This window comes from Silurus meridionalis, chromosome 23, assembly GCF_014805685.1.
Source record: "Silurus meridionalis isolate SWU-2019-XX chromosome 23, ASM1480568v1, whole genome shotgun sequence".
Classification (NCBI taxonomy): domain Eukaryota; kingdom Metazoa; phylum Chordata; class Actinopteri; order Siluriformes; family Siluridae; genus Silurus; species Silurus meridionalis.
This window is the reverse complement of record NC_060906.1, coordinates 15,543,913-15,557,181: the sequence shown is the minus strand read 5'-3', so window position 1 is coordinate 15,557,181 and position 13,269 is coordinate 15,543,913. Positions and strand designations below refer to the sequence as shown.

At 36.3% G+C, this 13,269-nt stretch overlaps 2 protein-coding genes across 2 annotated transcripts in view; one reads left to right on the top strand and one right to left on the bottom strand.

The window, feature by feature from the left end:
* Positions 1-3,830: 3,830 nt before the first annotated feature.
* Positions 3,831-5,359, top strand: LOC124377043 (trypsin-2-like). The gene is made up of 6 exons (XM_046836316.1): positions 3,831-3,911; positions 4,006-4,156; positions 4,242-4,492; positions 4,793-4,929; positions 5,026-5,127; positions 5,222-5,359. The coding sequence occupies exons 1-6, from the start codon at positions 3,872-3,874 to the stop codon at positions 5,267-5,269; spliced, it is 729 nt and encodes a 242-aa protein (XP_046692272.1). The 5' UTR covers positions 3,831-3,871; the 3' UTR covers positions 5,270-5,359.
* A 3,040-nt stretch (positions 5,360-8,399) lies between these two features.
* Positions 8,400-13,269, bottom strand: part of mark3b (MAP/microtubule affinity-regulating kinase 3b) — a 44,811-nt gene continuing 39,941 nt past the window's right edge. The window contains 2 exon segments of the mRNA XM_046836035.1: positions 8,400-9,872; positions 11,856-11,900. Of these exon segments, the coding sequence (XP_046691991.1) occupies positions 9,527-9,872; positions 11,856-11,900 (391 nt within the window). The 3' untranslated portion in view covers positions 8,400-9,526.

Below are 13,269 nucleotides of genomic sequence, written 5' to 3'. Positions count from 1 at the left end.
TGAACAGGTGTGGCAGTAATCAGGCCTGGGTGTGGCTAGAGAAATTTAACTCAGGTGTGATAAAGCACATATTTAACTTTTAAGTTTTAACACAGCAAACACTTTTTCACACGGGGCCATGTATTTTTGGATTTAGTTTTCCCTCAATAATAAAAACCTTCATTTAAAAACTGCATGTTGTGTTCACTCTTGTTATCTTTTACTAATATTTAAAATAGTTTGGTGATCTGAAACATTAAAGTGTGACAACCTGCAAAAAAATAAGAAATATTATTATATATTATATATAATATATAAATATTATTTATATATTTGTACTTTATTCCACATCCACATTAGCTTTATGTACTGGTCGGTGCAGCATTCTTATTGTACTATGTTGTGCTGTTTGTACAAATATTGTTTAGACCTGTGCACTTTATGTAGTATCAGTCTGTGTATATGCCATGTGGCTCTTTTGACAGTTTAATAATATACAGGTTGTACAGTACACATTGAAATGAAACAGTGTTCCTCCCGGACCAAGGTGCTACAGAAGAAAACTTAATTACTTTGTTGATTACTTACACCAAAAAGTAATGCATTACTGTTAAAAGTAACTTTTTAGTTACTTTTTTAAAGAACGTTCTTTAATGTTCCCATTAATGCCCTTTAATGCGTTATTGTCTATACAAACACAAAACTGACTTAAACACAAAGTAATTTTTAAACACTATTTTATTTAAGTCAGAGCAACACAAACTCAATACATCACAAGGATTTCTGAAATAAATAACAAAACAAGCTGAATAATATATTTACAATCAAAAACTAAAGTGGCTTCTGCATCATAAAAGCTGTTGTGTTGAGCTCTTAAAATGTTCCTTTTACAGCTGAAGTATAAAATCTATCAACAATGTACAACATAACACCGGGTTAGCTTCTAGCTTCATCGAGGCATGGAGTTTCTGGAGGAGCTTCGACAGATTGGAGTTGCTGCTATCGCAGTAGATACGACCTTCGAACCAGAAAGACACAGCTTACATTTGACTTAAAAGCTTTTGTCTTTGTATTTAACTAAAGTGAAATAATGATCATATTTCCACTTTGAGAAACTCGTCTTGCTCTCGCATCGACTCGCCATTACTGCCGCACAAACCTAAATAAACGGAGACACACCCACAGTGCGTCTTCTTCGTGTATACAGTGGTTCATCCTACAATCCTACAATGCGTCTCTGCTGTAAACAGGTTAGACTGTAGGCTACACTTTAGCCCAAATTAATTCATTTAAAAAAAGTAACGGACACCGCACCATACGGTAACGGTAAAGGAGTTAATTGATTTAAAAAGTAATACAGTACAGTATTAGTTACTGTCAAAAGTAACTGAGTTACAGTAACGCGATACTAGTAACGCTTTATTGCCCAACACTGGTAAAGCTAATGTGGATGTAAAATAAACTACCAAGTCTACCTGATGCTCTGAGTGATGCCTCTGTTTAGTAATTAATTAATTAATTGAGGCGTTATTGGGAATCTGATTCCAATCCCAATGGTTAAGATGTTGCATTACTGACCAGAAGGATGTGAGTTCAAATCCTAGCACCACCAATCTGACACTGCTGGGCCTTTAAGTAAAGCCTTTAAGCTTTAACTGCTTAGTTGCATAAATGAGATTGTATAAGAATTGCTCTGGAAAAAAAGTATTTAATGTCTGTGGAAGCATCTTAGCCTCACCTTTACACCCTGGGCTACAGCATATCAATCTATATCCTGTCGAAGTAGTATAGAGGGGCGTCTCCATTGGATTGTTTCCCATGCAAATCAAGCCCAGTCTGAGTCTGGAGTCTGTAGAATAAAACCTACAGGCTGTCGAAAATGTTGTAACCATCCAAATAGGAAGACTATCACTCTGCTGCCCTTAGTATGTATAAACCTTTAGGAATATAGCAGGGACTGGGGGGAAATTGTCTGCACAATTAAGCTAGCTCTATTACCAGTGTCATGATTTAAGTACCATATGAAATTAATAAAAAGTGTTATAATTTAGAGTAGATCTGCTAAGTATGCATTAGATTTAAGCATTATGGTATAACCAATCACATACTTTTGTTGAGAATGTAGTGTACAATCAAAGTTTTTAGCGTTGTGTAGTGTCAAAAAAGAGTATTTGATTCGCCACTGCAGAAAAAGACAAAGTTGTTCTAAATGAGTGAGCTCACTGTCTGAATTCAGAATCTGCATTTGCAATGTCTCTCATTATCATTATAACAGGAGATTTATTTATTTTTTGCTGCGAAAGTGCATAAATATTTATCTGTGTGAATGTTAGCATAATAGATAGATACACTGGCTAGGCATAAATAGCAAATACACGCCCACTTCAAAACTTTAAAAACAAACTTTCATTTGTAAAGGTGTTTCATTATTAATAATAATAATAATAATAATAATAATAATAATAATAATAATAATACTAATTGTCCTCTTTTGAACTTCACTTGAATCCTGCACCCCATCCCTACTGTTAAAAATGTAACTGTAATTTTTACTCCGAGTACATTTTTAATGAGCTACTTTTTACTTTTACTTGATTAGATTTTCAGACCAGTAACTTTAATTGTACTTAAGTAAAATTTCATTAAAATAACAGTATTTTTACTTGTGTTGCGGTCAAGTGCGGCAAGGGCACCAACCTATCTTTAAATGTGACCAAACAAAACTGGACAAACTAACATTCTCTTAAATGAATTTGTCATTTTTAATACTTGATGGCAAATACTTTTCTGTAAATGCTTGCTTGAATTTTAGAAGATAAAGACCTCACCAGACTTTGAGCTGTAAAAGAAAGGTATGTACATTAGCTACATGCTATTAGCTTTATTAAAGGACAGTAGGCACATTAAGTAAACGTGTATAATATTTAACTCTGTATTCATTGATACTCTGAAATTTAATTAAGCAGGACCCAGCTTGTTTAAAACACAGTTTTGTTTATTCAGTAGAAAAGCAGGAGGCAAGAGGTTATTTATAACATTTTCACCTGTTAAGAGTATGTCAGGCTCCCAGCTGGAAAACACACTGAAGGTTATGTAGATTATCAGACCAACAACTGGAAAGTAAATTAGTTATCCCACACTGTGCTGTTTTATCATTTAGCTTAGTATTTCTAGTTGCCATATCAATTTATGGAGTTTATAATATGGTTTTGCTATTATAGTATGGTACAATTCGAAAACCAATCATATATTTTGACCATTTTCAACTATAAAAGTGCCGCAATATCTGCACATATGTTAACAAGTCTAGTTATGTCCTTTTCACATATGTTTGGCTGAAATTCAAACACAGCAACCGCTATCAGGTTTTCTAAACATCGATAGATAGATAGATAGATAGATAGATAGATAGATAGATAGATAGATAGATAGATAGATAGATAGATAGATAGATAGATAGATAGAGAGAGAGAGAGGAGAGAGAGAGAGAGAGAGAGAGAGAGAGAGAGAGATTTAATTCTAAATATAATGTGACTTTAATGTTAAAACAATAATTAAAATGAGTGAAATTAACTTTTACATCAAAATAGAGAACAAAGATACTGAATATAGAAATTTTTTTGGTTTTTGTGGGAGTTACATGACAGTGTCCAGGGTCCCCAGTTTGGTCTAATGGTCTAAAGGTCTGTCTGGAGGTTTGCCATGACCCTGACAATTTACTGACAGAGCACGATTTTGGCAGAAATGAAAAAAAGTTTTTTATTTACTGAATCACTTATCAGACTTTAGATTATTCTGAAGTACCAAAACTTGATTGGTCCATATGGTACTGCTGGTTTACATAAATAGGAGAGTAAAATGAGATCCCCAGTGTAGGTGACCAACAGTAATCATGAGGTCCTTGGTCCTGCTTTTGCTTGTGGGAGCTTGTTGTGAGTATAAATATTTTGACAGACTCCTGAGCAATATGATCTTATAGCATAATCTAAATATATTCCAATATACAATAATTTATTCTGTTTGCAGTTGCTCTGGAGGATGACAAGATTGTTGGAGGGTACGAGTGTAAACCCAACTCCCAGCCCTGGCAAGTGTCTCTGAATGCTGGCTATCACTTCTGTGGTGGTTCTCTGATCAATCAGGACTGGGTTGTGTCTGCTGCTCACTGCTACAAGTCGTAAGTTAATATTTTATAATAAATAAGTAATTCATTATGAAAAACACAACTCTTGAACTTAGAAACATTTCTGCCCCATCTCTAGTCGTATTGAAGTTCGTCTGGGTGAGCACCACATCCAGATTAATGAGGGTTCTGAGCAGTTCATCTCCTCTTCCAAAGTCATCCGCCATCCAAACTATGACTCCTGGATGATTGACAATGACGTCATGCTCATTAAGCTTAGTCAACCTGCCACTCTAAACAACTATGTGCAGCCTGTTGCACTGCCTAAAAGCTGCCCTCCTGCAGGAACCTGGTGCACAGTCTCTGGATGGGGAAACACAATGAGCTCCAGTGAGTACAGTCCAATTTTTTTTTTTTTTTACCCAGTTTAACTTCATTGTTTGTGGTAAATGTGACAAATTATGCTGAAATGTATGATGTAGGTTCCAGCAGTATTATTTGCTTAGAATGCATGATGATGTATACAATGTTGTTTGGAATTATTATGAGCCACAAACCACTGGCTGAATATCATATCTTAGGTTTCAAATCTTCTTTCTAAAATGCATTCTATGTTTGTAGTATATAATAAGATAACCCTGTTTGACATACATTTTTCAATATTGCCTTGTGTGTGTGATCAATTTGTAGCTGCTGATCGCAACAAGCTTCAGTGTCTGGAGGTGCCTATTATCTCTAACAGTGATTGTAACAACTCATACCCTGGTATGATTACTGATGCCATGTTCTGCGCTGGCTTCCTGGAGGGAGGCAAGGACTCTTGCCAGGTAATGTGGGATCTAAGAGTATGATAAGAAGCAAAAGGTGCTATGCTTATATTTTTGGCCTAATGAGCAATAAAATGTTAACTTTTCCTAATTCAGGGTGACTCTGGTGGTCCTGTGGTATGCAATGGTGAGCTGCAGGGCATTGTGTCTTGGGGTTATGGCTGTGCTGAGAAAGATCACCCTGGTGTTTATGCCAAGGTAAAATCAAGCACTGTTAAAATATTATCAGATATGGTCTATACTGAAACTAAATGTTTCTGTTATATAAATAATCCTCTCACTCTTCCTACAGGTTTGTCTCTTCACCAGCTGGATTTCCCAAACAATGGCCAACAATTAAATCTGCTGAAGACCACTTTACACAGCACAACATACTGTGAAGTCCAATACCAACATTATATTAAAATAAAAAATGTTTTTGAAGCAATAACATCCTGTTTGACTCTTTACTTAAAAAAAAAAGTGTTGTTTCTTTTTTAAACATTTTCACACATTATAATAATATTTTACATGAGGAATAACAGACGATCAACCCAGTAGCTTACTTCTAATTAAAGACATATTTCGGTTAAAATAGGTTAATTATTATAATGTCATTATGCTTATAGCATTAGGCCCTACTTTGCATAGTTATTATACATAAACTTTCTTACTTTGTCACTATACTACAAGGGTAACAAGTAAAAAATTCTTTCTGAATATATCACAAATACACAGTAAATCTGTAAACTTTAGAATATAATACATCACTCATATAATAATTCTTTGCAGCCATGGTGAGCAAAATGCATGTGAAGATTATGAAGAAATGTTTCTGTGAGTCTATGCCAACAAAAGTTTACAGGAGTGTAAAGTGGTGTGTTTCCTGCTCTTGTAGACCATCTGAATCAATCAATACTTTTTAGCTTACCACAGTTTTAAAGAGTGCTTATTTGAGTTACTATATCCTTAATGGCAGCTTGAAATTATTTCGCAATTTTACTCTGATCATCAACAAGGTTTTTCACCCTCAGAAATTTTGCATACTCAATGCATTATATGCTTTGGCTTAAGTCACAGAGGTTACTGTCAGGAATCCACTTGCCACGCCCCCTTCGGCGGCTGTCATGCCTCCGCGTTCTCTGATGCGCCCCACTTTAATTGTGCACACCTGGGGCTCATTATCACTCATCCCCAGCTCCTATTTAAACCCCTCACTCACCCGCACTGCTTGTCCGTTATAGTTGGTATGTGTTGGTTCGTATGCGTATCGTATGCGGTACGGTCTTTTCCTCCCGGAATTCCCACTCTCTTCACGGCTGCGCTTCCTCCCCAAAGCGCACCCAGTATTATCCCTATCCTTCCATGCGTTCGTCCCTGGACACACTCTTTCTACGTTCTGATGATTCATGTAAACATTTATTTAAACATTTAAATAACATCTTTATTTTCAGAAATACACAAGTATAGAGAGCTCAATTGTTGTCTGGTTTTTCTATTCTGGTGGGGACGTCCCTATTTTGTCTCTTTAAAGTTTAATTCTCAGCAACTTAAACTAAAATGTTTCTGAACATGTTGCCTTTAACAAACATATTAAAAAAAGCATACAGCAAAAGCTTTTTTTTACCTGTACATTTTTCGCTTCATGGAATCAATGCAATTTTTACATCAAATTTGACTGCCTCCCAACCTCTCCCTTAAAGTGCTGCTGGGTATTTTTAATGCACTCCATGCACTGGCCTTTACCAGGAACCTTGCCAGAACTGATGTAGTCCATTAGAGTCTTTTCCACACCCTAGATCTCCTCTGTAGACCACTTTCTCTGTGGGTTTTGTGAAGATCCTGAATAAATTCAAAAGTAATTCGTAATTGTGATAAAAGTGACTCATAACATATAATATGACTTAGCCTCTAGCTTTCCAATAATTCCCTGCATTTTCTGACAACATACCTGCATAATTTGAGGGTGGAGGTGAAGCATCGTTATCTTTCTTGTTTTCAGAGTCTGATCTTTTACTGTCCATCAGTACTCTCTTTAGTAAACACAGAGAAAATGATTATAGCTAAATAAGTGGAAAAATATTTTTTAAACTGCAACATCCATCAAATAATCTATAATCAATGGTGGTGTTCCTATTAATCATAACATGGAATTTGAGATTTTTAAAACACTTTATTAACTCAGGCCTGTTTTACCTTGTGGATCAATCTGGATCTCATCGAGACTCCTTCCTTTGAATTGAGATAGTTGTCCTCCCTCCATGGCTAGAAGAACTTTACTTATCTTCCCCAGCTGTAATCTACATGGTAGTTACATGGTAGTGAAGTATGGAAAAGAAGCCAAGTTGGTTGATTAGGCTTATTGACTGCATGCTCTAATGGGTGAGAATAGCTCAATGTCTTAAGGCATTGGTTTATCTAGCAACAGGTCCCCTCAAGGTTGTGGATTGAAGCCCCAACACAGACAATGTAAACAATGTTTTTTTTTTTTTTTTTTATATATAATAGTTTGTCTACTTTGTGACATTAAACTGTAAATCTATTTGATAATTAAAAAGAGCTGTTTAAAAGATTGCTTTTTGTTTGTCCTTTTTGAAAGACTTGTTTGGCCTTCTTTTAATATGAGTTACATGGTATTGAAGTATGGAAAAGAAGCCATGTTGATTCATTAGGCTTATTGACTGCTTGCACAAACAGTAGAGAATAGCTCAATGTGTTAAGGCATTGGTTTATCTATCATCAGGTCCCCATAAGGTTGTGTGTTCAAGCCCCAACACGACAATGTAATTTTTTTTTTTTTTTTTTTTTAATCTAATAGTTTGTCATCTTTGTGACATTAATCTGTAAATCTATTTAATAATTAAGAATACCTGTTTAAATGATTGCTTTTTTTTTGTCCTTTTTGAAAGACTTGTTTGGCCTTCTTTTAATGAGTTACATGGTATTGAAGTATGGAAAAGAAGCCATGTTGATTCATTAGGCTTATTGACTGGTTGCACAAACGGTAGAGGATAGCTTAATGTGTTAAGGCATTGGGTTATCTATCGACAGGTCCCCACAAGGTTGTGAGTTCAAGCCCCGACACAGACAAGATAAATTTTTTTTTTTTTTTTTTTTTTTAAATCTAATAGTTTGTCTACTTTGTGACATTAAACTGTAAATCTATTTGATAATTAAAAAGACCTGTTTAAAAGATTGCTTCTTTCTTTTCTTTTGTGAAAGACTTGTTTGGCCTTCTTTTAATATGAGTTACATGGTTTTGAAGTATGGAAAAGAAACCATATTGGCACTTACAGGTTTACAAATATTAAAAATGATTTGGAGAAATGCTTCAAAGCAAATGAGAAAAACTGTAACCTCAAACAAATACAATCCTCCTGCAGCCAACCATTAATACAATGGATAGGGTGAGCATTTTACAACCAAAACACACAAAACAATGCACCCTCAGCAATTTAACACTAACGGTGTAAAAAAATCAAAACATCGGATTTTAGTTTTAAGTGTTTTAATGAAGACACTGATTAACCTTATTCTGTGATGAGTACATTAATTTCCAATAGTTTCCAACTCACAGCCAGATTTAGAAAAAGGGAAAAGTATATCAATATGCAGCTGTTGCAAAACTAAGGTACACTATTTACATTCCAAAAAAATAAAAACAGTGCCATTTATTTTTTGTTTTTACACAGATGCGAGTGAATACCGTGGCCTGAAAATGACGACATCGTGAAGCCTGACTCCATTTTTTTCCGTCTCATCAGAATACAAACATTTCAACAACTTCCATTATGTGTTATAAAAGAAAAAAATAACACTTCATATGGAAATAAATGAAATATTCCCACAGACCAGAAAGTAAAATCTTCCTGCTCTGAATAAGTCTTTTAATTCTTGGAAAATGGATAGTTAAAGACTCACAATGCATTACAAACATGAGGTTTCGCTAAGGTGCTGTAGCTGAACTCTCCTGGTGGTGACCTCACTAAGCTGCATCTGTCAGGAGATTCCTGGCACCACATTCTAGAAATAAGCAGATCCTGTCCATCACTGGGCGTATAGAACAGTTCAGTCGAACACGTCAAAATCAATTCCTGTCTGGATGTATGAGGAGGAGGAATTGTGTCTACACTGCTAGCAGCAGCTTTAGGGGGAGATTTTGGAGATGCGCATCATTTTTCTGATCTAACACACCACCACACAATGTCCATGGCCATTTTTACTTCTTATAAAAAAAAAAAAAAAAAAAAAAAAGAGAGCAGAAGAGAGGGGAAAAATACTGTCACGTTGTCATCCATGTTTTAAAATGAAGGGTTAACTATAGGCCTATCGGGCACCTAACGCAGTAGTGCATAAATAAAAAAACAAAACCACCAATCACCACTTTTTCCATACAGTTTTAGACCACCAGTCACAATGATAGTAATAATAATAATTATTATTATAATAATACCACCTAAGGCATGATTCTATACATTTTATTACACATTTCGGAAAGCGTTCACTGAAACAATCCTTGAATCTGCTACTTTTTTCAACAGAAAAAAAAAAAAAAATTATTTATATGCCTCAGTCTTTTTTTGTCACTTTCACATTTTGATGATTTTTTTATTTTTCCCTACAACTTTAGCTCGTTGGCAATTTTTGACGCTATGTTCTTGAATGCGATGGATGTTCCTGATATCCGCTTAAAGCGCACGCCGTTGAGAGAGAGCCGGGGCAACTTGCACACCTCCATCTCCCACTGAACGAGGCTCTCAGCATGGCCGTCACCGTGGACGCAGAGCAGCAGGAAGTGTTCGCGTTGCTCGTAGTCGCAGTTGTTGGCGTCGAGCACCTTTCGGATCTCGCGCATCATGTCGCTCGGCTCCATGGCTGACGTGGTCTTCATGCTCCAGGTGAAGCGCAGGGAACGTGGTTTGGTGTCTTTCTGATCCTCCTTCTGATCCCCGGACACATTCCGACTGCCAGAAAGAGAGAGAAGGGGGGTATCAAAACTCAGTAAGAAATTATGAGCATGAGATAATCAATTATCAAAGCAGAAAGAGTGATATTGGTGCGATATCACACATACTGTCCTCAGTATAACATAACTGTATATAAGTTCATGCATAGGAGTACAGCATGCAGCAAACAAACTTCAGTCTTGCATGCAAATATCAGAACAGCTCAGGGGGGAGGGGGGGAAATAAAGGAGAGGCACAGAAAAAATACCCATCACAGAGATCTGGATATAACAGTCACTCAAGGCAGAGCTGGAGATTCTCTTAATCGCTTTTATTTTTTTGCAAAACATCTGGCCATGTAGTCTACTAAAGGACCTTGAAAGATAATTGTACGTAAAGAAATATGCCTGCACTTTCACCAGATGGTACTTTTCAACTATGCGATTTCGGTGGTTAGGTAAACTCACCCAAGGAACCTGACCAGAAATGATACAGCACTTTAGTGAAACACATGCTGGTTAACTGCAAGACTGAATAGAGGAAAAAGCTCGAAAACCACATATTAGTAAGATATAGATACAATGAAGGCATAGCTACTTATGAGTTAAAACTCTATTTTAAATTTAAAATGAAATGCTGTTTTGTCCAAGAGGTGGCAGCATAATACAGAAATGATTCTCCATTATTTTACTCTACTAACTTGTCATATAAACCAGAGCAAACGGCAAACCTGAAAAGAAACCAAAAGTCAAATATAGCCTGCTGCCACACTGAACGACCCCACAGCAAGATTACCTAGAACTTACACCTGTTGCATTTTTTCAAACTATACCACAGCTCTCTTCTATATTCCAACAATAATGTCCATATCTGTAACAGTGTCAGTAACAATCAACACCAAGCACAGCAATATTTTTATGAAGATTAAATATTAAACACCCAAACTGTTACCACAAAGCTCGAGTCACACAATTGTATAGGATGCCTTTTGGATTAATTTAGCATTAAAATTTTCCGTTCACTTGGACTTGAAGACCCATACCTGTTCTAGCATGACAATGCACAAATCCAACTACATAATGATATGCTTCACATGATTTGGAATAGTAGATCTTGAGTGGCCTGCTATAGAGCTCTGATCTCAACACTTTTGAACAACTTTTGGGTAAATTGGAACACTGACTGCACCCCATTCCTTCTCACCCTACATCAAATCAAATCAGCACCTGATTTTACTAACACTTGTGACTGAAGGAGCACAAATCTACACAACCACACTATAAAATCTTGTGAACGATGGAAATTATTATAACAGCAAATGAGGACTAAAAGTGGAACGCAATGCTCAAAAAGCACATAAATCTTATGGTCATGTGTCCACAAACTTTTGTCCATATAGTGTATTAAAAGTTCACATTATACACAGTGTGGTGGTTTTTAATGCATCAGTTAGAAACACGAAACCACAGAGGGTGCACTAAAAATATAAATAAAACAGAGAGGGTGTGTTCACATTTTATGATGGACACAATGTCCAAATGCATCACCCAAATTACCAAAAAAAAAGGAGCTGATGGAATGCAAGGGGAAACCTGTAGAACACTTAGAACATCAATGTTTTCCATACATAAAGCCTGCATGATTTCTTCCACAGTAAACACAGTGTCATCTTCTTATACAATTGATATCAATATAGAACAAATAAAAATGCGGTAAACTAACGGATGCACTTGTGTTTCGAAGCATAATAGTTTACAGCCCTTTAAAAATGTCACGAAGTCTGAAACAGAAATAGAGTTGGACACCCATGATTAAGTTTCTCCAACACTGATTCTACATTCATATAGTGGTAGAAGTTGACAATGTGAATCTGCTAAACCGCAGGCCCAAACCCCTTGAGAAGAGTTCCAGCTCTGCAAAAGCTGTAGACAGAAAGCACACTGACGGGACTGGGAATACACTGCATGATGCTAGATGACCAAACTGAGTGTCCTGTTTTACCTTGAGCCTTCATGTCTGCCATTCCTCTCAAACTCTGCTGGAGCTCTTTATTACCAGGACATAAAATGAAAATAGGTCAGAGGTGAAGACATTCCAAAAAAAAAAAAAAAAAAGATAGATAGATAGATAGATAGATAGATAGATAGATAGATAGATAGATAGATAGATAGATAGATAGATAGATAGATAGATAGATAGATAGATACGGTGGTGTGAAAAAGTGTTTGCCCCCTTCCTAAATTCTTTTTTTTCACACTTTTTTCACACTTTAATGTTTCAGATCATCAAACTAATTTAAATATTAGTAAAAGATAACACAAGTGAACACAACACGCCGTTTTTAAATGAAGGTTTTGATTTGAGGGAAAACTAAATCCAAAACTACATGCCCCTGTGTAAAAAAGTGTTTGCCCCTATACCTAATAACTGGTTGGGCCACGCTTAGTAGCAACAAATGCAATCAAGCGTTTGCGATAACTTGCAGTGATTCTGTTACAGCGCTGTGGAGGAATTTTGGTCACTCATGCACTCTCTATGCAGATTTGTTGTATTTCAACCACATTGAAGGGTTTTCGAGCATGAACCGCCTTTTTAAGGTCATGCCACAGCATCTCAATAGGATTCGGGTCAAGACTTTGACTAGGATGATAGACTGAATTACTTTCTCTCTCATTTGTTTCTGAATTTCTTTGGATCTTGGCATGATGTCTGGCTTTTGAGTATCTTTTGGTTTAATTCACTTTGTCAGGCAGGTCCTATTTAAGAGAGTTCTTGATTGTGAACCGGTGTGGCAGTAATCAGGCCTGGGTGTGGCTGGAGAAATTTTATTCAGGTGTGATAAACCACAGTTTTAACAGGGGGGCAAACACTTTCTCACACAGGGCCATGTAGTTTTGGATTTTGTTTTCCCTAAATAATCGAAACGTTCATTTAAAAACTGCATGTTGTGTTCACTTGTGTATCTTTTACTAATATTTAAATCAGTTTGATGATCTGAAACATTAAAGTGTGACAAACATGCAAAAAAAAAAAAAAAAAAAGTAGGGGGCACACACTTTCAAGCCACTGTGTACACACACACACACACACACACACACACACACACACACACACACACACACACACAGTTGCACTATAGAGAAAGCAGGGAAATTTGAGAATCTGAGAAGGCATGTTTTATAAGAGGGGGGTGGGGAAGCTGCCCTGTTTTCACATTCAATTTCCTGTGAGGTATCGGTAAGACATTGCTCATGCACTCAGATGCAGAAAGTGATCATACAACAAGAGGAAGATTCTTTAGCTGTTCTTTTTGTAGACTAAGAATGAATTTCCTGACCTAAACAAATAAAACATGGTGTCAGTCATTTCCTCCTTTGGGCAAACCAGGGAACATTAAGAGATTTTATAATTTGTG

Excerpts from the sequence above, each read along its gene's own strand:
- LOC124377043 (XM_046836316.1), top strand. The coding sequence starts at position 3,872 with ATGAGGTCCTTGGTCCTGCTTTTGCTTGTGGGAGCTTGTT. Across the intron at positions 4,157-4,241 it reads GCTGCTCACTGCTACAAGTC|TCGTATTGAAGTTCGTCTGG; the intron begins GTAAGTTAATAT and ends CCCCATCTCTAG. Across the intron at positions 5,128-5,221 it reads ACCCTGGTGTTTATGCCAAG|GTTTGTCTCTTCACCAGCTG; the intron begins GTAAAATCAAGC and ends CTCTTCCTACAG.